The 25,324-nt window shown below is 44.9% G+C and overlaps 1 protein-coding gene across 1 annotated transcript; it reads left to right on the forward strand.

Moving 5' to 3' along the window:
• The first annotated feature begins 23,057 nt into the window (after window positions 1-23,057).
• On the forward strand, window positions 23,058-24,726 carry LOC119271592 (heat stress transcription factor C-1a-like). The gene is made up of 2 exons (XM_037553353.1): window positions 23,058-23,509; window positions 23,698-24,726. Exons 1-2 carry the CDS (start codon window positions 23,261-23,263, stop codon window positions 24,424-24,426), a joined length of 978 nt encoding a protein of 325 aa, XP_037409250.1. The 5' UTR covers window positions 23,058-23,260; the 3' UTR covers window positions 24,427-24,726.
• The last annotated feature ends 598 nt before the right edge of the window (window positions 24,727-25,324 follow it).

Here is a 25,324-nt window from a genome sequence, read left to right on the forward strand (position 1 = left end):
CTTGATAACGGGATCACGAATAATGTGATGGACAAGACCCATCCGTTAGCTTAGCATATGATCGTTCAGTTTATTGCTACTGCTTTCTTAATGTATAGTATATATTCCTTCGACCATGAGATCATGCAACTCCCGGATACCGGAGGAATACCTTGTGTGCTATCAGATGTCACAACGTAACTGGGTGATCATAAAGATGCTATACAGGTATCTCCGAAGGTGTCTGTTGAGTTGGCACGAATCGAGATTAGGATTTGTCACTCCTTGTATCGGAGAGGTATCTCTGGCCCCTCTCAGTAATACACATCACAAGTAGTTTGCAAGCAAAGGGACTAAGGAGTTAGTTACGAGATAATGTATTACGGAACGAGTAAAGAGACCTGTCGGTAATGAGATTGAATTAGGTATGAAGATACCGACGATCGAATCTCGGGCAGGTAACATACCGACAGACAAAGGGAATTGTGTATGTTGTCATAAGGTTCGACTGCTACTTGAGCTTGCGTTGGTTTTTCCCTTGAAGAGGAAAGGATGGTGCAGCAAAGTAGAGATAAGTATTTCCCTTAGTTTGAGAACCAAGGTATCAATCCAGTAGGAGACCATGCACAAATCACCGAATACCTGCACAAACAATCAAACAACTTGCACCCAACGCTTTAAAGGGGTTGTCAATCCCTTCACGGTTACTTGAAAAATTGAGATCTAACAGAGATAGATAAACGATAAAGTAAATATTTTTGGTATTTTTGGTTTATAGATTGGAAAGTAAAAGATTGCAAAAATAGTAAATCGGAAACTAATATTATAGATCGAAAACTTATATGATGGAAAATAGACCCGGGGCCATAGGTTTCACTAGAGGCTTCTCTCAAGGTAGCAAATGGTGAACAAATTACGACCGAGAAATTGATAGAAAAGCGCAAAGTTATGACGATATCTAAGGCAATGATCATGAATATAGGCATCACGTCCATTTCAAGTAGACTGAAACGATTCTACATCTACTACTATTACTCCACACATCGACCGATTCCTGCCTGCATCTAGAGTATTAAGTTCATGAAGAACAGAGTAACACATTAAGTAAGATGACATGATGTAGAGGAATTAATTAACTCAAGCAATCTGATGAAAACCCCATCTTTTTATCCTCGATGGCAACAATACAATACGTGCCTTGCTACCCCTACTGTCACTAGGAAAGGACACCACAAGATTGAACCCAAAGCTAAGCACTTCTCCCATTGCAAGAAAAACCAATCTAGTTGGCCAAACCAAACCGATAGTTTGAAGAGAATTACAAAGATATCAAATCATGCATAAAAGAATTTAGAGAAGATTCAAATAATATTCATAGATAAGTTGATCATAAATCCACAATTTATCGGATCTCGGCAAACACACCGCAAAAGAATATTACATCGGATAGATCTCCAAGAACATCAAGGAGAACATGGTATTGAGAATCAAAGAGAGAGAAGAAGCCATCTAGCTACTAGCTATGGACCCGTAGGTCTAAGGTAAACTACTCACGCTTCATCGGAAGGGCAATAGAGTTGATGTAGAAGCCCTCCGTGATCGAATCCCCCTCCGGTAGGGTGCCGGAAAAAGTCCCTAGATGGGATCTCACGGGTATAGAAGGTTGCGGCGGAAAAGTGTTTTCGTGGATGCCTCTGGTGGTTTAGGGATATATGGGAATATATAGGCAAAAGAATTATAGGTTAGGAGGTGCACGGGGCCCACAAGGGTGGGGGCGCGCCCTACCCCCTGGGTGCGCCCTCCGTCCTTGTGGCCGCCTTGTGGCTTCTCCGACTTCATCTCCAAGTCTCTTGGTTTGCTTCTGGTCCAAGAAAAATCATCGCGAATGTTCCATTCCGTTTGGACTTCGTTTGGTATTCTTTTTCGGTGAAACTCAAAACAGGTGAAAATAGGAATTGGCACTGGGCTCTAGGTTAATAGGTTAGTCCCAAAAATAATATAAAATAGCATATAAATCTATATAAAACATCCAAAACAGATAATATAATAGCATGGAACAATCAAAAATTATAGATACGTTGGAGACGTATCAGCGACCCATAAAGATCTTCATAGTATATGTAGGAACCAATATGCGCATCCAGGTTTCACTATTGGTTATTGACCAGAGAGGCGTCTTGGTCATGTCTACATCATTCTCGAACCCGTAGGGTCCGCACGCTTAACGTTCATTGACGATATAGTATTATATGAGTTATGTGATTTGGTGACCGAATGTTGTTTAGAGTCCTGGATGAGATCATGGACCTGACGAGGAGCTCCGGAATGGTCTGGAGGTAAAGATTGATATATGGGACAATGCTATTTGGTCACCGGAAAGGTTTCGGAGTGTATCGGGTAGTCATTGGATCACCGAAAGGGGTTCCGGGAAGCCCCGGGACGTTAATGGGCCTTATGGGCCAAGAGGGGGAACACACCAGCCCACAAGGGGCTGGCGCGCCCCTTCCCTTGGCCGCCGGCCCTAGGGATGGAAAGGAGGGAGGGCTAGCCCCTCTTTCCTCCCCCCCCCCCCGCCTGCAGGGAAACAAGGAGGGGGCACCAAAGGGCAGGCGCCCAAGGGGGGCGGCCGGCCGGCCACCTTGGGGTTCCGCAGTGCATGGCGTAGCCCAGCGGGAACAACTTCACCATCACCGTCACCACGTCGTCATGCTGCCGGAACTCATCTACTACTTCGCCCGTCTTGCTGGATCAAGAAGGCGAGTACGTCATCGTGCTGAACTTATGCTGAACGCGGAGGTGTCGTACGTTCAGTACTTGATCGGTTGGATCGCGAAGGTGTTCGACTACATCAACCGCGTTGTTAAATGCTTCTGCTTTACGGTCTATGAGGGTATGTAGACATACCCTCCCCTCTCGTTGCTATGCATCTCCATGGATAGATCTTGCATGTGCATAGAATTTTTGTTGTTTTCCATGCAACGTTCTCCAACACCTACTAGGTAGTGGCCCAACCAGCCCTCTGTGTGGCTGTGCTCACGGATGAGAGCGCCGGCGGCCACGGCCCTGGCCAGGGGCACAGCGGCGAGTGCATGGCAGATGCGGCTAGCGTGGGGGCGAGCAGCAGCAAGGGAGCGGGGGCACAGCGGCGCACATACGCACACATGCTGATACGTCTACAACGTATCTATAATTTTTGATTGTTCCATGCTATTATATTGTCTATTTTGGATGTTTTATATGCATTAATATGCTATTTTATATTAGTTTTGGGACTAACTTGTTAACCCAGTGTGACGCCCCGAGACCGTTGCACCAGGTGTCTTCCAGTTTTTCACTGTTGTTTCCTTGTCATTTGCTTGCGTGTCGCATCTTAGCATGTCATCATGTGCATTGCATCATCATGTTTTTTAAAACTTGCATCCGTCCGGGTTCCCCTAGTTCCTTCCGTTGTCCGTTCTGAGCCCAGACACACTTGCACGCGCCCGTGGCACGTCCGAAATATTATTTTTATAAGTGGCCGGGAAATGCTCTTGGAATGGGATGAAAGTTGGCGTGCGGTGTTGTTTTGTTGTCAGTAGGCCGCCTACCAAGTTTCATCGCATCCGGAGCTCGTTTGATAGCCCAACCATTAAACTATAGCGGCATTATAGTCGGTCAAATCGTCGGACGTTTTCGGTCTCCGAAAACCCTGTCGGGCTGCATCTCTCCCCTCTTCTCTCAGCCCAACCCGCTCTCCACAGTCCGCCAGGCCCAACCTAACCTCCTCTCGTCAGCCTACGGCCCTCCTCGCGCGCGCGTCCGAAAGCTGTCCCGGACCCGACCCGAACAGTCGTGACCAATGGGTCCGGAACATCCCCAAACATCTACAAAACATCACCGTTTTCTTATTTGGACTCCCTAGCCTATTTTTCTCGACCACCTGATTACGATCGGACGGACCGAATACCCCCCTAACCTAATCCAATAACGTATATAAGAGGGCAACCCTGAATTTTAGGCGAGTTGTCCCATCCTCCACTCGTCACCGCCGCCACTCCACCGAATCCCCCTCGGGATCCTTCCACCAACCAGCTTCATCCTTCCCGATCCAAATCCATCCAGCCACCCACTTCCTCCAATCGATCCACCGCATGAGAGCAAGTGCTCCCTGCCTCACTCGATCCTACCGCGCCCGACTCCGCCTGACCCTGCCGACCACCTCGTCGGAGCACAGCACCCTCGGAGCCCCGAGCCCCGTGCCCTTCACCGCCTCCCATGCGCCTCTGCTCGTGCCTGAGCACGGACGCCTCGCCGGACTCCTCCCGCAGCAGTCCTGCATCAAGCCTCGCGCCGTCGGCCAGCAGGACCGAGCCGCCGTCGTCCTTTGTCCTCGTAGCCTCCCTGCTCTCCTCGTCAGCGCAGGGAGATGAGCCCCTCTCGAACTCCAGCAACGGTGCCACCCCTCGCAGGTCTGCCCCTGCGCTTCCTTCTTCTTCCCCTATCCCGCTCTCCTCTCACATCTCTCTCTCTGAACTAGCGACTGCCGCCGTCGCCATGGCCTACATCGCCTCGACGCCATGGCCGTCCGAAGCTTCTCCACTATCGCCGTTGTCGCATGGATCTCTGCCACCGGCCGCCACATCCACGACGTCCTTGTCCAGGTCCCGGCCTCGTCCACCTCCTGCAGCCGAGCATCGGCCGGCCACCAGAGCTCCTCCGAGCGCCTCCTCTGCATCGAACGGGGAGGACGAGATGCATGTTCCCTTCGCCATCGCTGTGCCCGCACGCCAAGTCCCTTGCAGCTCCACCGGAGTCTGGTCCTCACCGGCCTTTCCCTGCACGCCCGCTGCTGCCATCCTGTTTCTTCCCGGAGAGAGCCTCGCCTCTACTCCGTCCGGTTTGGGAGAGCGTTGTCATTCCCCCTACTTTGACCGGCGCCAAGTTCCCCCGCGCCTGGAACCGCTCGATCCCGTTGACCGCCCTCTGCTTCGCGCTCCTGGGCATGCATCGTGCGCGTGGCCTCTTCGCCTTGGGCCGCTTCTACTGCACCGCGCCAAGACCACATCCAGATCCGGCCTCGCCGTCCTGGGCCATGGCCCGCTATGTGAGCGGCCGCCCGAGATCCCCCTGTGCACTATCGGGCCAGCTAGTTTCAGCCCGTTCTGTTTTTTTTCTGCTGCATCGATTTTAGCAATTATCCAGAAAACTGCATATTTACAGAACAGTCCTTCATGTTCATGCATTTAATAACTCGCAAACCGTGCATCAGATTAAAATGTTTTAAATAGGTAAAATGCTTAGAATTTCATGTAGTTTCATAATTTGCAATTTTCGTCCATGTTTAAAATTTTTAACTTGCTTTTTGCATTAATTTGCTTAAATGCCATGTTAAAATGATTTAATTCATAACTTAATAACTGTAGCTCCAAATTTAATAAACTATATATGTAAATGGGGTAGAAAATGCATAGATTATCATGGTGACCTTACTTAGCATGTTTCACAACTCTAAAATATGGTTTAGGGCAGAACAGTACCAAACCTAAAAATATGCACATGAGGAGTTTCCGGACTTGTTGTTTGTTGTTCCGGCCTCATTTAAACTTGCCTAGATAGGTAGTTTTCATATGCTTCACCTCTTGCCATGCTAACCAACATTTAATATTGTTGAGTACATAAACGGGAGAGAACTAAATAAGTCACGTGGTGTTTCGTCAATATGCAACTCGTTGCATATTGAGCTCCACTTAATTTGTAGGATTGCTTGTGCACTTTGCCAGTCCATGCTTCATTAAACCGGACATGCATCATACTTGATTGTGCATCATGCCATGTTTATGTGATGGTTGTTTATTATGTTGTTTGCTTCTTTCCGGTGTTGCTTCGTCGGGTTAGTTCCGATAACGCCGTGTTTGTGAGGATCCGTTCGACTACGTCCATTTGTCTTCTTCATGGACTCGTTCTTCTTCCTTGCGGGATCTCAGGCAAGATGACCATACCCTCGAAATCACTTCTATCTTTGCTTGCTAGTTGCTCGCTCTTTTGCTATGCTGCGATACCTACCACTTGCTATATCATGCCTCCCATAATGCCATGTCAAACCTCTAACCCACCTTGTCCTAGCAAACCATTGTTTGGCTATGTTACCGCTTTGCTCAGCCCCTCTTATAGCGTTGCTAGTTGCAGGTGAAGATGAAGTTTGTTCCTTGTTGGAACATGATTATTGTTGGGATATCACAATATATCTTATTTACTTAATGCATCTATATACTTGGTAAAGGGTGGAAGGCTCGGCCTTATGCCTGGTGTTTTGTTCCACTCTTGCCGCCCTAGTTTCCGTCATACTAGTGTTATGTTCCTTGATTTTTGCGTTCCTTACGCGGTTGGGTGTTATGGGAACCCCTTGACAGTTCGCTTTGAATAAAACTCCTCCAGCAAGGCCCAACCTTGGTTTTACATTTGCCTCACCTAGCCTTTTTCCCCTTGGGTTTCTGAAGCCCGAGGGTCATCTTTATTTTAACACCCCCCCCCGGGGCCAGTGCTTCTCTAAGTGTTGGTCCAACCTGAGCGATGTCCGGCACCCCCTGGGCAACCAGGGTCTATGCCAACCCGACGTCTTGCTCATCCGGTGTACCCTGAGAACGAGATATGTGCAGCTCCTATCGGGATTTGTCGGCACAACGGGTGGTCTTGCTAGTCTTGTTTTACCATTTTCGAAATGTCTTGTAACCGGGATTCCGAGTCTGAACGGGTCTTCCTGGGAGAAGGAATATCCTTCGTTGACCGTGAGAGCTTGTGATGGGCTAAGTTGGGACACCCCTGCAGGGTTTTGAACTTTCTAAAGTCGTGCCCGCGGTTATGGGCAGATAGGAATTTGTTAATGTCCGGTTGTAGAGAACTTGACACTTAATTTAATTAAAATACATCAACCGCGTGTGTAGCCGTGATGGTCTCTTCTCGGCGGAGTCCGGGAAGTGAACACGGTTCTTGTGTTATGCTTGGACGTAAGTAGTTTCAGGATCACTTCTTGATCACTTCTAGTTCATGACCGTGCTTTGCCTCTCTTCTCGCTCTCATTTGCGTAAGTTAGCCACCATATATGCTAGTGCTTGCTGCAGCTCCACCTCACTACCTTTTCCTACCCATAAGCTTAAATAGTCTTGATCGCGAGTGTGTGAGATTGCTGAGTCCTCGTGGCTCACACATACTTCCAAACAGTTGCAGGTGCCGATGATATCAGTGCAGGTGACGCAACCCAGCTCAAGTGGGAGCTCGATGAAGATCGTTGTTCGTTGTGTTGTTTCATTTCCAGTTGATCAGTAGTGGAGCCCAGTCGGGGCGATCGAGGATCTATGCATTAGGGGTTGTCTTTCTTTATTTGGTTTCGTAGTCGGACCTTGATTGTATATGGATGATGTAATGCTATATTTATGTATTGTGTGAAGTGGCGATTGTAAGCCAACTCTTTATCCCTTTCTTATTCAGTACATGGGATGTGTAAAGATTACCCCTCTTGCGACATGCCTACTATGCGTTTATGCCTCTAAGTCGTGCTCTGACATGTGGGAGATATAGCCGCATCGTGGGTGTGACACCCAGAGCCTAGTGCCAGTTTCTGTTTTTCCTTGTTTTTGAGTTTTATAGAAATGGAATATCAAACGGAGTCCAAATGGAATAAAACTTTATAATGAATTTTCTTAGACCAGAAGAGACGCTTAGGACTTGGAGAGGAAGTCATAAGAGTCCCGAGGGCTCCACAAGCCCTCTAGGTGCGCCCTAGGGGGGCGCCCCTGGCTTGTGGGCCCCACGGGACTCCTCCAACCCTAATCTTTGGCCTGTAAATTCAGAAATATTCCGAAACGACCAGAAGAGTCCACCAAAATACTTTTCCGCCGCTGTAAACTTCTGTACCATGTGTGGAGTAATAGTAGTAGATGCAAAATACCCATGAGATCCCATCGAGGGACCTTTTTCGGCACCCTACCGGAGGGTGATTTGATCACAGAGGGCTTCTACATCAACTCTATTGCCCTTCTGATGAAGCGTGAGTAGTTTACCACAGACCTACGAGTCCATAGCTAGTAGCAAGATGGCTTCTCCTCTCTCTTTGATCCTTAATAACATGTTCTCCTCGATGTTCTTGGGGATATATCCGATGTAATCTTCTTTTGCGGTGTGTTTGTCGAGATCCGATGAATTGTGGATTTATGATCAGTTTATCTATGAATATTATTTGAATCTTCTCTAAAATCTTATACGCATGATTTGATATCTTTGTATTTCCCTTGAATTATTGGTTTGGTTTGGCCAACTACATTGGTTTTTCTCGCAATCGGAGAGGTGCTTAGTTTTGGGTTCAATCTTGCGGTGATCTCACCCAGTGATAAAGTAGGGGTAGCAAGACACGTATTGTATTGTTGCCATCAAGGGTAAAAAGATGGGGTTTTCATCATATTGCTTGAGTTTATCCCTCTACATCATGTCATCTTACTTAAGGCGTTACTCCGTTCTTATGAACTTAATACTCTAGATGCATGCTGGATAGCGGTCGATGTGTGGAGTAATAGTAGTAGATGCAGAATCGTTTTGGTCTACTTGACACGGACGTGATGCCTATATGCATAATGATTGCCTTGGATATCGTCATAACTTTACGCTTTTCTATCAATTGCTCGACAGTAATTTGTTCACCCATCGTGTTATTTTCCTTCAAGAGAGAAGCCTCTAGTGAAACCTATGGCCCCCAGGTCTATTTTCCATCATATATTTTCATATCTATAAAATAAAAAAAACCAAAAATATCTCGCTGCAATTTATTTACTTTTATTTTGTTTTACGTTTTAGTAATCTTTTATATCTATCTCTATCAGATATCACCTTTGCAAATGACTGTGAAGGGATTGACAACCCCTTTATCACATTGGGTGCAACTGTTTGATTGTTTGTGCAGGTGCATAGATTGGAGACTTGCTTGTATATCATAGTGGATTGATACCTTGGTTCTTAACTGAGGGAAATACTTATCTCTACTTTGCTGCATCATCCTTTCCTCTTTAGGGGAAAAACCAACGCAAGCTCAAGAAGTAGCAAGTAGCAACCACTAAAATAATTTCCAAGGCATTAATTAGTGAGTCAAATCATGTTGGTTAAACATGATAAATGATCAAGGGAATTTTTAGAATAATGCAAACATTTTAGTTTTAATGTTTGAAGAAATATTAATGTTGACTTCAAATTAAATCTGAAATTGCTTTGAATTTTTACCAAGTGTCCATTTAACTTAGCAAATCATGGTGGCATGGCATCATTAGTTAGAGATCACTGTAGAATGACTATTGGGGTGTTACATGCTCCTCTTAATATCAACTCTTGCCCTGATTTCCCTGTGATCGAATATACTGATGATGCTATTATTGTGATGCTTACTTGCTCAACCCAGATTATGCAGATCAAGAATATCTTATTGCATTATTCTACCCATACTGGATTGAGAGTCACCTAAGAAAGTATCATTGTACCAATCGACACCTCTTCAACTAGATGATTGAGCTGGTAGATACTTTTGGCTGCTCCACTAGTTCTATCTCTTTTACCTACTTAGGGCTACCACTCGGTCTTAACAAGCCTAACTTGGAAGATTTTATGGCCATCATGCAAAGAGTGTAAAAAAGATTGGCTGGCTATTCCAATTTTTGTCATATGGGGGAAGCTTGTCGTTGTTGTTTCACAAGTCTCCCGGGTTTTTTTACATGAGTACCCTCTCCGTCTCTACCTGCCGGGGTGGTTAATGATCCCAACAAATATTTAGGGCACCATGTTTGGAGAAAGTATGGGATGAAAGATAAAGGTACTATGTTGATTGCATTGGACAAAGTATGCGTCCCCAAAGAACAGGGTGGACTGGGAGTCCAAGATTTGGCCACTCATATTAAATGCCTCCTCATGAAACACCTGCAAAAATTCCTCAATTATATGGATTTGGCTTGGGTTAAATTGATCTAGGAAACTCACTATGAAAGGAGATCCATTGTTCTAGGGAAGTGGGTACTTTAAGGTGGAAAAGTTAGTTAAGCTCATTCTAGAGTTCAAGCAGATGTCAAGATGTACTATCAGGCACTATAATTTTATTATGCTATGGCATGCCCTATGGTGTGATATTCCTCTTAAAACCAAGTTTCCATAACTTTTTCCTTTACCCTCCATGAAGATATTTCAATAAAGGAGGTTCCGGAGAAAGATTGTTTGCTTCAATTTTTTTCATACTCCAATCTCTTTCCTAGTATTCGTACAATTCCAATAGCTTCAACTTCTGATTTAGAACATTCAGCTCCAAGATTATCCTGAAAAATGTCATATCCCTGGAAGTCCACTAGTTATTCTTCACTAAGAATGTACATTTTTTTTGAAATGAGAATCTACAAATGTTTGAGACAAGGTTTGGATGCAAACTTCATATTCAAACTACTCTAGAAAAGCTATGTAATCCTCAAATACAAAATCTTCTTATGGTTGCTTCTACATGATAGCATCAATACAAGGAATTTGCTTCAACATGCCTTCCTACAATTGTGCTTTCTGCACCCTTAATTCGAAGGAATCTACCCTCCATGTTTTCTGGGAATGCCTTCTGCCATGAACTATTGGGAATCCCTTATTGCCACAAGAAATAAAGGTATTTAATACTTGATGAAACCCTTTTGAGTTTGGAGTCTCTGCCTAATTTTTTTGCACTAAGCATCATCATCATGGGTTGTTGGCACATTTGGATGTAGAGAAACGATTAGATATGTAGATGTGAAAATCCCAGTGCTGCCTCTTGAAGAATCCTACTAAAAGTTATCTCATGCTCATCTCTCATAGAATCTAGATGAAACATGTGGCAGAGTTCAAGAATTGGATTGTTGAACATCTTAGTTAAAGTTTTCACCTAATTCTATGATGCTTCCTAGATTTGGTATTTGTTGGCCCAAGGCTTTTGTATTTATTTTCCTATTTATTTTCCTTTTTGAACATATACTTGATTGTTTTAATAATAAATACTATAGAACGATTATTCTATGGTTCTGGGTTAAAAAATTGTCAGGGAGGATAATCCATCCATACTGGCTTGCTGAAGAGAAGCATCGACAAAATGCCATACTTCTTTGGTAAAAGGGCAATCGAGGAAGAGATGAACAAATATCAGGACACACTTATTATATGCATACTTCTTATACGCTTATCAAGCATGAAGGGAGTGCAAGATAGTTAGGTTACTCAATAGAGCGGTGCTTGGCGCCGGCCGACCGGCATAAAAGCCCATATCAGTCCCCCTGAATCTCACGATTAGTATGTCTACAATAGTTAGATTCTGCTTTTTTTTTTCCTTGCATCCTCTTGCCCTGCACTTGAAAAAACCCATCGCCCCATAGTCAAAACTATCCCCGCACAAGACCCCCGTCGACAGCAGCGCAGGAAAATGAAGGCCCACGTTGGCCACGCCACTCGGCCTTGACCCGTTCATTGCCACTCGCCACAGATGGAGTTGCCGACTGGGGCACCGGTCGCTGCCGTCGTACCTCTATCATCGATGTTTGCAGCACATGCTTTTATTTCAGTGTTTGTAGCATCTAGTGGCCACATCTCCAGCACCAACGGGTTTTGGTTGCAGAAAAAAAAGGCATCTGTTGGCGCATCATCTTTAGCATCGACACCGCCCAACTAGGTTGTAGCAATCGATGTCCGCGTCTCCCGCATTGGCAACCACTGGTGCAACATCGTTCACTGATGTCGTCCGCTTGCAGTACCAGCCACCGTTGGTCTCAGCATCGTGCAACAAATGTGGCAGCGGGCAGTAGCATTGTACGGAGGTGCTAATGAGTAAAATTATGTGATGTTTTTACCCTTTATTTTGTGCGTACACAATATGCTTTGTCAGGATTTATCGCGTTTGCACACTTCTTTTTGTTTGTTTTCTCCAGGATGTTGTTTTTTTATGCATTTGGAGTTTTTTTTGAAAGAACGCCAAGAAAGGGTGATGAAACCATGTCAATCAATGTGATAGATAATGACCTTAGGAATAAAAGCATTTTGGGAGAAGCCCGGGCCTCTGCAGGGCAACTAGAGAGCTCGACGACCTTTGGAATGAGCACAAGCGCTCGTACCAGTATCAATGATCGTACCGCTCGCTGCCACCTCCTTCTGGTCGACTACTTCACCCCCGTACAATTGGATTTGGCATCAAATGCCTACAACCACCAGAAACTCATCCATAAGTAAGAACCCTAGACTCCGGAAGGATTCTGGAGGGGGAATTGATCTAGGGACCACCGCATGGAGAGGGCTTCATCACCACCCGTATTTATCGTTGCTATCTCATACCCATCTCTTTGTAAGACACAAGTCGGTGGGGACTCACCTTTGTATTATTTAGATCGTCATCTTCATCATGACTTACTCCACAATGCTAATGCCTTCGATGTGCGAGTAGTTTCCCTCGTTCTCGGGGATATGTAGGACCCTGAAATGATAATAGGATTTGATATCCTTTTTATATGTTTGTATGTTAATGATCTTCTTCATATTGGATGAAATTGACCATCAAATACGTGCCTTCTTTGGATGGAAGATTATTACTACTGGTGTGAAGGTGGCACGCGGACATCGGTAGTGACGATGTGTATCTTTCTCCTTCCTGGATAATTGCAATAGAGGATAAACGGAGACCACTTTAGTTGCGTCCATGGGGGAATCCTCAATTACCATTCGGTAGTTGTAGTGGGGATGAATGGTAGTGGCGTATGGTATATGAAATTATTGCATGTATGCATGTATCTATACTTGGCTTTGCCCACTTGTAGAAACATATAAAGCGGCTTAGGAATTTCAATTAAAAATTATGCTTAGGCATCGATCGTGTAGACACATAGAATCCCGACTCCCTGAGAACGCCTTAATCCCATCAATTCCAACAATTGTCTGCCTCACGCTCTTTTATTTTACTCTTGCTCTTTATTTTCATGTTCACAGAAACTACTAAATACTTTAAGCCTTTATATGTGCTTTGCTTGGGATCACAACAAACTTGCACGCATTATAATTTATATCATTTTGGGAGACAAGGTCCAATTCTTGTGCTTCTTGTGGGATCGATACTCTTACTTCAAAAAATCTACATCTAAACCATGTGCACTTGGAGGACATCAGGTGTGTGCCCGGTTGCAGCACTGACCAATACAAACATAACATCTGCGTGCCCTGATTGAAGCACCAGTCGATCTCGACTCCAGCAAAGTCTGGTCGCGTGTATCACCGTGATCATAGCTCCCAACACCGTCGGTAGCAGCTTGCCATTGTGTCAGTCCTAGCACCCGACCGACCCTTTCAGCAGCCTGATGTTGCGGCACCGCCCCCGCTCATTGCCGCTGGCAGCACCCAGGCGAGTCGATTTGCAGCACCAACGCGTCCCTCCCCCATCTAGCGTGCAACATCTGCCCCCCCTCCCTACTCGTCGACCGACACGCATCGCCTCTCGTCGCGGCAAGGTGGTCGTCCGGGCTTACAACAGTGGTCATTTGTAGAGCCATGCCGGACATTGGATTTGGTTCACAAGGAGGAGCGCAATTTTGTGGGTTTCGCTCTCCGGGGAAGACAAAACGAGAGAGACTAGAGGCATGCGAGATTGGAGCCGATGATAAGGATGAAGCGAAAGGATGATGTGTTGGTCGGTGCATGAGCCCCATGGCACGACGTGGCGCGCGTGCGTGCAACCAGCAAAGGACGCGGCCGGTCATTATTTTCCTATTCATTACTCAAAGTACTTCCTTCGGTTCTTTTTACTCTGTATATAAGGATTGTCTGAAGTCAAACTTTGTAAAGTTTGACCATATTTATATAAAAAATATTAACATCTATGCTAAATTTATACAATATGAAAGCTAAAGTCATGACGCATCTAATGTTGTTGATTTCACATTCTGAACGTTGGTAGTTTTTCTATAAATTTAATCAAAGTTTACGACGTTTGACTTCAGAAAAATCTTATATGCGAACTAAAAAAGACCGGAGAAAGTAGTCGCTTACACGCAGCTTTGATTTAATTAAGAATCACCTGCCACATAAAGTATGCTTAAATCTCCTGCAGACGCGGCCTAGTCGACAGCTAGCTATCCAAGAGGATATTCAATTTGGACCAGGCTGCAGTAGCTTAGAAGGAACGAAGATGCGCATGCGCTCTACATAAAAAGTGCAAATTTGATTTTTACTACTCCTTCGCAAACTAATATAAGAGCGTTTAGAATATTAAAATAGTAATCTAAACGTTTTTATTTTAGTTTACAAAGGAAGTATAAACTAAATATATAAATAAATCCAAAGTTCTCACAAGTGATCAGTTGTCTACTTCCTTTGAGTTGGGGAATCAATTAAAGGCATATTCGTTTGCAAAAGTACTGGTGCTGGTGCAGTATACGTAATTGCATTGGAGATACAACAACTTGGCAGTTGGCATTTAGGGGACATTTAGTCCATAAAATTAAGAAAATGCAATGGAATGGTCTATTAACTCGGCTTGCTGGCTCACTTGGGTCCAAACTGAGTCAATTAGATTAGCCACAATGAGTAATAACATAAACTAGTAACATGCCCATGTTACTACCCTATGTTACTATTATAGTGGAGAATAACATATGTGTGATAACATGCAACCCTTTATTTATTAGGCTATAGACACAACTTGCCTTGATATGTGTGATGTTACACATACTACTAATAACTAGCTATGTTACCATTTTTCTCTCTTTCTTCATTTATTGTCTGCCACATCATCTAATTTATCTACATATGTGTGATGTTGATGCAGAGGTCGGGGTCTTTCCCTTTTATGAAAAGAAAAAAAAGATATGTGTGATGTTACTACTTATGTTACTTTCCTTGTGGGTAGTCTTAGGCTGGTCATAATGGGAGTAACTTACCAAGTAACATAACACATCCAAGAAAAGTTTGCTTACATGGCATGTATTTAATGAGAAGAGAGATGGTTGGATATATTACTGTAACATAACATATCCCAAGACAAAATAAGTCTACATCATGATTTGCATGATACCACATATATGTTAGACTAGCCACAATGGAGAGTAACATACACTAGTAACATACACATATCCCTAGACTATGTTATTACCTTCATAGTGGATAGTAACATAAGTGTGATAACATGCAAACATTCATTTATTAGGTTATAGACTCATATTGCTTTGGGACATGTGATGTTACAGTAACTAGCTAAGTTACTGTAACTATCTCTTTCCTCATTAACTCATTGCCACATAAGCAAATTTGCTGAGTTGGACTCGATGTTACTGCTGAAGTTACTCTCACTGTGGCTAGTCTTATTCCCCACTATAAAGTTAGTATCATAAACTAGTAACATATACATGTTACTAGTTTAAGTTACTCCCCCACTATGACTAGCCTTAACCATCAGTATGCATCGATCGGAGTATAAGTTTGCAAAGGAACGCCCACCTCCACAACAAACATGCCTAGCTTGATGATATGACTTTCTTCATGCAGAAACCAGTGACATGTCGTCAGTTGACCATCATCACCCTGCATCAATCTGAATATGAAAACCGAGAGCAGGAGTGCCTCATGTTAGAATTAATGGCCTGACCCATTAACAAAATCTGAAATCTCAAATGAGCCCATGTGTAAAATGACAAGTGGTGGTACTAAAATTTAGTCCATCCCGAAAGTTGAAGAAGAGTTGGACCTTTTTATATAGTGAGTTCTCTCCACCACTCTAAGTTGTGTGTTGAGAAGAGAAAGAGAAGACCACACGCGCGTGCTCGCTCGCCTAGCCGGGCCGTGGCGAGGCGGCGCGTACGTGCAACATGCGCGTGAATGGTCCGCTGAAATTCGGTCTGTTGCCTTGCAGGGGCGCGGCTTCCTTTTGCCATTTTATTTTTATGTTTTAACAGACAAGTTAATGATTTCTTGTCTGGTAAATATACGACTTAGAAACCAAGTTGGTTTGGGATTGTGATCGCGACACAATACCGCCTCTCGTCCTAATATATATAATGCTACCGGCTGCGGCCATAGACACACCGAAAAACACATAGGATTTTGCCTCGTCTCACAACTTGTGCCGCCATCGTAGTCTACTCTATTACGAACGTCGACATGCATTGGCGTGTGGGAGAGCCGGTCTCCGGAACCGGTCGTCTTTGTGATCTTTCACCGAGAGAGGACGAATTAGGTATTTGGGAAGCGCTCTGCGCGACTGCTCAAGTTTGTCATCATGGGTCGTCTTCCGTCCAATTCGTACGGTGCTACTCATCGTCGTCTCCATCGTCGTCAACAACATATCGTCACCAACATCATCATCAACACCGTCGCTTCTGCTGCAACTATCGAATAGTACATCAATCATGATCTGTTCATGTCTCTCTCTTGAGTTGCTATTTTGTGTGCAATGCTGATGTACATGATTTTTGGATCTTTTAGTTTGCTAGATTGTTGCATGCTAATTTCTATTCTAGTCATGAATTATTTACGGGAATTATTCAGGAACTTGCCTAATTTTCCAAAAATCCAAAAACCTAATTGTAGGCAATTTCCCGAGTTAACTATGACTAGATTCGCTGATGCACTGAGGCCGGATAAGTTTATCGGTGTGCACTTTAAGAGGTGGCAGGTGAAGACCACGCTCTGGTTTACTGCTCTAAAAGTTTTCCACGTTAGTGTTGGTGCTCCAAAGGAAATGTGTGACGAAGATCACAGAAAATTTTAGGAAGCCAATACTAAGTTTGTTGGATGCATTCTGAGTGTTCTTGTTGACCGTCTATGTGATGTGTACATGCACATAGATGACATAAATACACTGTGGGATGTACTGAATGCAAAATTCCATGCAACAGATGTGGACAGTGAATTGCACATCATGGGGAGTTTTCATGACTACAAGATAGTGAATAATCGTTATATGGTTGAACAAGATCATGAGATATAGTGCATTGTGAATGAACTTGAACTCCTTAAGGGTGTACTACCCGACAAATTTGTGGCTGGGTGCATGATTGCAAAGTTGCCTCCTTCATGGAGGAATTTCGCCACAACTCTGAAACATAAGAGTCAAGAGATATCAGTTGAAAATCGGATTGCATATCTTGATGTTGAAGAAAAAGCTTGGGCTAAAGACACTACTAAGAAAGGAGGTGATGTTTAGCCTACCGCCAATATGGTGCGGAGGTACCCAAAGAACAAGAACAAAGGGAAGAACAAATCTGTTTTCAACAAGCGTACCAAAACTACTACCTTCAAGAAGAAGAAGTTTAACAAGGCTGAGCTAGAGTGCTACGCCTGTGAGAAGCCTGGACACTTTTCCAAGGAATGCCGAGAACGTGTAGACCACAGAGGGAAAACGAGCTCGAAGACTGTCAACATGGTGATCGCTAGCAATACTGATGGGTATGGTCTTTTACCTATTGTGCTTTCAATATTTCAATCATCTTCGTGGTGGATTGATTTAGGTGCTAACGTTCATGTGTGTGATAGCCTATATTTGTTTACTTCTTATCAGGTAACAAGGGATTCTTCCGTCTTAATGGGGAATGGGTCACATGCTTCTTTTTGTGGCATTGGCCCAGTGGATCTGAAGTTCACTTCGGGAAAGATCATGCAACTGAGAAACGTGCAACATGTCCCTACTATGAACAAGAATCTATTTAGCGGCTCTCTTCTATGTCGAGATGGGTTTAAGGTGGTTTTAGAGTCAAATAAAGTAATCGTGTCGAGATTTGGACAGTTTATAGGCAAAGGCTATGAGTGTGGAGGCTTGTTCCGCTTTTCCCTTTCAGTTTTTTGCAATAAGTCAGTAAACCAAATTTGTGCTAGTGTTAATGATGATGCAAGTGTTTGGCACTCTCATTTATGTCATATTAATTTCGGTTTAATGTCTCGGCTATCAAGTATGAGTTTAATGCTGAATTTCACCATTCCCAAAGGTTCTAAGTGCCATAGTTGTGTGCAATCGAAGCAACCTCGAATGCCTTATATGGCTGTCGAGGAGAGAAACTTGGCACCTCTAAAACTCATACATTCTGATCTTTGTCAGATGAATAGTGTGTTGACAAAAGGTGGAAAGAGATATTTGATGGCTTTGATTGATGATGCGACTAGATTTTGCTATGTTTATTTATTGCAAACTAAAGATGAAGCATTAGACTAGTTTAAAATCTATAAAGCTGAAGTTAAAAATAAACTAGAGAGAAAGATCAAATGTCTTAGGTCCGATCGTGGTGGAGTGTATTTTCCCAAAGTATTTGATGAATTTATGAGGAACATGGTATTATTCATGAGAGGACGCCTCCCTATTCACCCCAATCAAACCGGGTTGCCGAGAGGAAAAACCACACATTGACTGACTTGGTGAATGCCATGTTAGACACTGCCGGTTTATCTAAGGCATGGGTGGGGGAGGCCCTATTGACTTCATGTCATGTCCTAAATAGAGTTCCTAACAAGAATAAGGAGAAAACCCCTTATGAGGAGTGGGTTGGGAGAAAACCATCACTCTCTTATTTGCGCACTTGGGGATGCTTGGAAACGGTCAATATTCCTATTCCTAATAAACGCAAACTCACACCAAAGGCAGTGGATTTTGTCTTTCTAGGATATTCTCAACAGAGCATTGCTTATAGATTTTTTGTTGTAGAATCTGAAGTACCTGATATGCATGTTGATACTATAATGAAATCTCGTGATGCAACATTCTTTGAGAATATATTTCCTATGAAAGATATGCATAGCACGCTAGATTTTCTTCTGAGATAATTTCTGAATCTAGTATAAGTGATGAATATTTCAAACAATCACACGGGGAAGTCCTTGAGAAGAATAATGATGAAGCTCCTATAAGGAGCAAGAGACAAAGGGTTGCAAATCCTTTGGTGATGATTTCATTGTATACCTTGTGGATGACACACCCAAGTCTATTGCAGAGGCATATGCATCTCCGGATGTAGATGATTGGAAAGAAGCTGTTCATAATGAGATGGACTCAGTTCTTTCTAATGGAACTTGGGAAATAACTGATAGACCATATGGTTGTAAACCTGTGGGTGTTCAAAAAGAAGCTAAAGCCTGATGGTACTATTGATAAGTACAAGGCGCGACTTGTGGACAAGGGCTACACTCAAAAAGAAGGTGAGGATTACTATGACACCTATTCACCCGTTGCTAGAATGACCACCATTCGAGTGTTACTTCCCCTGGCTGCCTCTTCTGGTCTTATCATTCATCAAATGGATGTAAAGACAACTTTCCTCAATGGAGAGTTGGAAGAGGAAATTTATATGGATCAGCCTGATGGGTTTGTGGTAAAGGGTGAAGAGAGAAATGTGTGCAAGTTGTTAAAATCTTAGTATGGTCTGAAACAGGCACCTAAGCAATGACATGAGAAGTTTGAAAGAACTCCGACTTCTGCAGGATTTGTCGTTAACGAGGCTAATAGGTGTGTTTACTATCGCCATGGTATGGGCAATAGCGTTATATTATGTTTGTATGTGGATGAGGTCAAGTCTGTTTTATCAAAAAGTTTGGATATGAAAGATCTGGAAGAAGCCGATGCAATTCTAAACATCAAACTTATTAAGGATGAGAGTGGGATTACTCTAACACATTCTCACTATGTTGACAAGGTCTTGAGCCGGTTCGGCTTTATGTATAACAAGCCTTCTCCAACACCTTATGATCCCAGTGTGACACTCAGGAAGAACAAGAAAGAAACGAGAGATCAATTAAGATACTCTCAAATTGTCGGTTCACTCATGTACTTAGCTAGTGCTACAAGGCCAGATATCTCTTTTGCTATGAGCAGACCGAGTAGGTTCATGTCCAACCCAGGTGATGATCATTGGCATGCACTAGAAAGGTTCTTGCGCTATCTGAGAGGTACTATGAGTTACGAAATTACTTATTCAGGGCATCCTGCTGTGCTAGAAGGATACAATGATTCAAATTGGATCTCCGATGTTGATGTACTCTAGGCAAAAAGTGGGTATCTATTTACTCAGGGAGGTGGCGCAGTGTCACGGATGTCTTGCAAACAAACCATATTGACGAGGTCAACTATGGAAGGAGAACTAACTGCTTTAGACACAATCACTTTTGAGGCAGAATGGATGCGTGAGCTCTTGATGGACTTGCCTATGGTTGAAAAACCTGTACCGACTATTCTTATGAATTGTGATAACCAAATGGTTATCGCTAAAGTGAACAATTCTAAGGATAATGCGGAGTCATCAAGACACGTGAAGAGACGTTTGAAGTCTGTCAGGAAGTTAAACAACTCCTGAGTAATAACTGTTACGTATATTCAAACAGACAAAAACCTGGCAGATCCCTTTACAAAGGGACTATCATGAAATGCGATAGATATTGCATCAAGGGAGATGGGTATGAGACCCATGGATGTTACACCATAGTAGTAACCCAACCTTTGTGATTGGAGATCCCGTGAATTAGGATCTAGGAAGAATAAGCTATTGGTTAACTGAGGAGAGTAATAAGTGACCATCTCTAGGTGAAGATGCAAAACTATCAAAGTCGTAATGCTCAAAGCTATAAGGATGGTTGGCAACATGCCTTAATATGGTTCTATTGGCTATGATTAGCAAAGATGTTCTCCTACAGAGCAGTCATGAAAGAACGCACATACATGAGTTCCAATTGTAAATGTCACTGTCTATGAGATTTGGGTGATCTCTATAAGCTCACAAAGAGACCAGGGAGTATGACGTATATGCTCCAAACCGCAGGGTAGCCTGCTGGCAGCCAGGTATTGGTTAAGACTTTGAGTGAAACATTTTCACATAAAACTAGCAATTCAAGGCATAGTCCATTGTCAACTTGTGAATGGATGTAGTTTAAAGCTCTAGGCAGAAGTTCAACTTAACAGTCTCTACTACATTGGTATATTAAACAAGTGGTGGGAAAAGATAAAACTCTAAATGGGTATTTAAGATCTGGTGGGGGATTGTAAGAAATAATGGGCATGCCCATTAACAAAATCTGAAATCTCAAATGAGCCCATGTATAAAATGGCAACTGGTGGTGTTAAAGTTTAGTCCCACCCGAAAGTTGAAGAAGAGTTGGACCTCTTTGTATAGTGGGTTTTCTCCACCACTCCAAATGGTGTGTTGAGAAGAGAAAGGGAAGGTCACACGCGCGCGCTCGCTCGCCTTGCCTGGCAAGCCGGGTCGGGGCGTGGCGTGGTGGCGCGAGGCGGCGCATACATGCGACATGCGCGTGAATGGTCCGCCAAAATCCGGTCCATTGTCTTGCTGGGGCGTGACTTCCTTTTGCCATTTTATTTTTATGTCTTGGCAGACAAGTTAATGATTTATTGTCCCGCAACTATACGACTTAGAAACCAAGTCAGTTTGGGATTGTGATCGCGACACAATACCGCCTCTGGTCCTAATATATATACTGCTACCGGCTGTGGCCATAAACACATCGAAAAACACCTAGGGTTTTGCCTCGTCTCACAACTTGTGCAGCCACCGTAGTCTACTCTATTCCAAATGCCGACGTGCATCGGCGTGCGGGAGAGCAGGTCTCCAGAACCGTTCGTATTTGCGATCCTACACCGAGAGAGGATGGATTAGGTTTTTTGGAAGCTCTCTGCGCGACTGCTCAAGTTCGTCATCACTGGCCGTCTTCCGTCCAAGTCGGACGGTGCTACTCATCATCGTCTCCATCGTCGTCAACAACAGATCGCCGCCAACATCATTATCAACACCATCACTTCTGCTGCAAGTACCGAACAATATGTCAATCGTGATCTGTTCATGTCTCTCTCTGAAGTTGCTATTTTGTGTGTGATGCTGCTGTACATGATTTGTGAATCTTTTAGTTTGCTAGATTGTTGCATGCTAGTTTCTGCCCTAGTCATAAATTATTTACCGAAGTTATTCATGAACTTGCCTAATTTTCGAACACCTCACAAATTAAACCACCAACCACCACCGATTCAAATTAAGCAACCTAGCTAGTTTAACTATGATTAGTACTCAATTATTACGCTAGTGCTAGTAGTTGATAAGACCACATGGGCACAAGATGAGTGGATATTCAAGAGAACATCCCCATTTTTGAAAGAGGGTCAAGGAGCACCAGTTCAGCGAGTCTGGGGACCAACCAAACGCAAGGAGGCAGCACGACTGATCCCAATTATACCCATCCACTCACAAAAGCCTTGGAGGAGACAAGATATTTTCGAAGAGAGCACACCTACATCATAGCATCGTAGTACTTTAATTGATCAATCCCGTAAAGAGCAGGGGGGTGGGCCCGGCCCATATTTTGTTACGAGCAAGCATAGTCGTCCATATCTGCCGCGTTATCATTTGATACTGTCTTTTTTTTTTGCGAGTATCATTTGATATTGTCCACCCGGGTTGCTTTGATTGGTCGAGGATATATATACGATGGATTAGCTAATTAATCCGCCGTACGTACGTGCAGCATTGACACGTAAGTGAGCATCTTGCGAGGACCAAACACCGTTTCACCCCTTTCCGGTGGGGTTTCGCCGGCCGGTGGCACGCTCGCACGGACTAAACCTGGTCCATGAATGAGCCCAACCTTACATTTTTCTAGTACAAGCTGGTGTTTGTACTACCTTCTCAGTCAGTGTACAGTCGATCGAAGCGACCGATCACAACACCAGCACAGTGCGAGAGGAGCAAGTGGACGGACAACCATTAAGCTGCTAGCCCCTACTCCACGGCCAGATCGAGAGGAGCAAGCTTGAGAGAGACCACACCGGATGGATGATCGAGGCAGTTGGGTTTTGATGCGATCTCCTGCTCATTGTCCGCACTGTTGGAGCACGCTCCGGTCCAAAAGGCGGCACGGTTTTAATCACATATATCACCGGAAATCTCAGGCGATGGCGACGCCAGGAAGGCTGGGGATCGATCGACATGCTGCTAGTCCGTGTGAAGGATCGACACACGACACTTGTCCCGTTTTCCGAGCGCCAGAGACGTCTATATATATAGATTAACCCCGAACAGGTAAGCTCATCACATGGGTTATTTGTTTAGCCATGTCCTCCTGTCACGCACGCTGCCCATAATTAGTAACCATAGCCTAATTGGGCGGCGCCCGGCCCCTCTCTGCAAGCAACCACACCTGCCTGCCTGCCTGCCTTTTGAGGGACTTTGACGTGTGCGGGTGAGTTAGAGTAGAGGGAGCGAACTCCCAGTGCCTGAGGCAAGTACGCAGGAGGTACATAGATAGGAGCAGGATGGACGGCCTCCACACGGAGCTGGCGCTGGGGCTGATCGGGTGCGGCCATGGCGACCTCCAGACGGCGCCGTTCGTGGCCAAGACGTACCAGATGGTGTGCGACCCTAGGACGGACGCGCTCGTCAGGTGGGGGAAGGGCAACAACAGCTTCCTCGTCACCGACGTCGCCGGCTTCTCGCAGCTCCTCCTCCCCTGCTTCTTCAAGCACGGCAACTTCTCCAGCTTCGTCCGCCAGCTCAACACATATGTGAGTACTCCTATCCTACCTAGTGAGGCTTCCAGTGCCGCCGTCTTTTGTCTTCTGGTGTCCTAGCAAGGAGTGGTCTGTAAATGGTACTTGCTTGTACGAAGGGTACTCTAAGCTTGCACGTGCACTGTACACTTGCTTGAAGAAATGTCTGCTTGATTTGCTTATTAGATGGAATTCTTGTGCAGGGCTTCCGGAAGGTGCACCCGGACCGATGGGAGTTCGCGCACGAGTCGTTCCTGCGCGGCCAGACGCACCTGCTGCCGCGCATCGTGCGCCGCAAGAAGCGCGGCGAGGCCGGTGCTGGCGCCTCCTGCTCGTCTGCAGTCGGCGGCGGCGAGCAGCACCAGCACGTGGTGGCCAATATGGGAGACCAAGTGGAGGAGGAAGAGGATGAGGAGGGAAGGGAGGCGCTGCTCGAGGAGGTTCAGAGGCTGCGGCAGGAGCAGACGGCCATCGGGGAGCAGCTGGCGAAGATGAGCCGGCGACTGCAGGCGACAGAGCGGCGGCCTGACCGGCTCATGTCCTTCCTCTCCAAGCTCGCCGAGGATCCCAACGCCACCTCCCTCCACCTTCTCGAACAGGCAGCCGAGAAGAAGCGCCAGCGCATGCAGTGCCCTTCCCGTGATTTTACTTCCTTTCCCGTCGCACTTCCTCTTCATCCCGCGCCTTCACCGCCGCCGCCACCGCTATTGGCGCTCGGCGACCCGACCATGGGCGGGGTCAGAGTCTGGCAATGGGCGGAGCCGATGCCACTGGCGCTCACAACCTTCGAGCAGCCCTCCGCGAGCTCCGGGGTGCAGCAGGTGCCGGAGTTTGAGGGCGGCCGGAGCGGCAGCAGCATGGGCATAACTGACGGTGGGACCGCGGTGGAGACCCCCTTCCCGTTCTGCCTACTGGGCCAGTGTTTCTTCTAAACACGGCGCGCGCATCGTGCATGCACATGCACTACCTTCTTCTACTTACTAATTTAGCAATTAGCAATCATTTGTACACACCTAAAAAAACAATGTTATATTAGCTCTGCTATACTCATTCAGTAATACCAGCATCGGTACGTGCTCTGAATATTCTTAGGCCACTAGGCGCTGTCGACCGGCCAAAATTCGGTCAGTCGCCGCGCGGCCGTTAGATTAGGCCAGCCCATGCTCTTAGCCGGACTTGCATACCGCGGACGCGCGTCCGAGCACACCCGCCGACAATGATCGGGCACTTCATGTATTCGCGCCTCCACACCGTTGTATCTCACATTCCCTTTCTTATACTCCCTCCATTCCTTGATATAAGGTGTCTAGATTTTTAAGAAAAAACCAAAATATAAGATGTATTGCGTGCAACACTCGTTTGGATATTTTTTTAGGATTTGATTACATTTTCTTATATCGGGCAAGCTCCTCTATTTTCTCATGTCAATTACTCAGGTGTAATGTCACCCAAAACTTGTGAAATTTTTCCTCCACGTGTGTTCTTTAATTTCCATGCCAAAAACTATACACCCTATATTTAGGAACAGAGGGAGTATCATAGTTTTAAATAGCCGGCTATAGCTTCGCTATAGCCCGCTATAACCTTTTTAGCAGGGTGCTGCTAAATGGTCGCCTTCACAAATAGCCCGTTATAACCCGCTTTAGCCCACTATAGCTGATTTGGAGGTCCGTCGTTATTTCCCATAGCCCGCTATTTAAAACATTGTTTACATTCATACTAAACCATGCAATGTTGTTAAAAACTACATAGATCCTGAGCAAACATACAAATGCACAATCGGTTTATCAAAAGACACAACCAGACCATCAAAAGATAGCCAAAGTTCAT

This window comes from Triticum dicoccoides, chromosome 3A (genome assembly GCF_002162155.2).
Source record: "Triticum dicoccoides isolate Atlit2015 ecotype Zavitan chromosome 3A, WEW_v2.0, whole genome shotgun sequence".
Lineage (NCBI taxonomy): Eukaryota > Viridiplantae > Streptophyta > Magnoliopsida > Poales > Poaceae > Triticum > Triticum dicoccoides.

Excerpts from the sequence above, each read along its gene's own strand:
- LOC119271592 (XM_037553353.1), top strand. The coding sequence starts at position 23,261 with ATGGACGGCCTCCACACGGAGCTGGCGCTGGGGCTGATCGGGTGCGGC. Across the intron at positions 23,510-23,697 it reads TCCGCCAGCTCAACACATAT|GGCTTCCGGAAGGTGCACCC; the intron begins GTGAGTACTCCT and ends ATTCTTGTGCAG.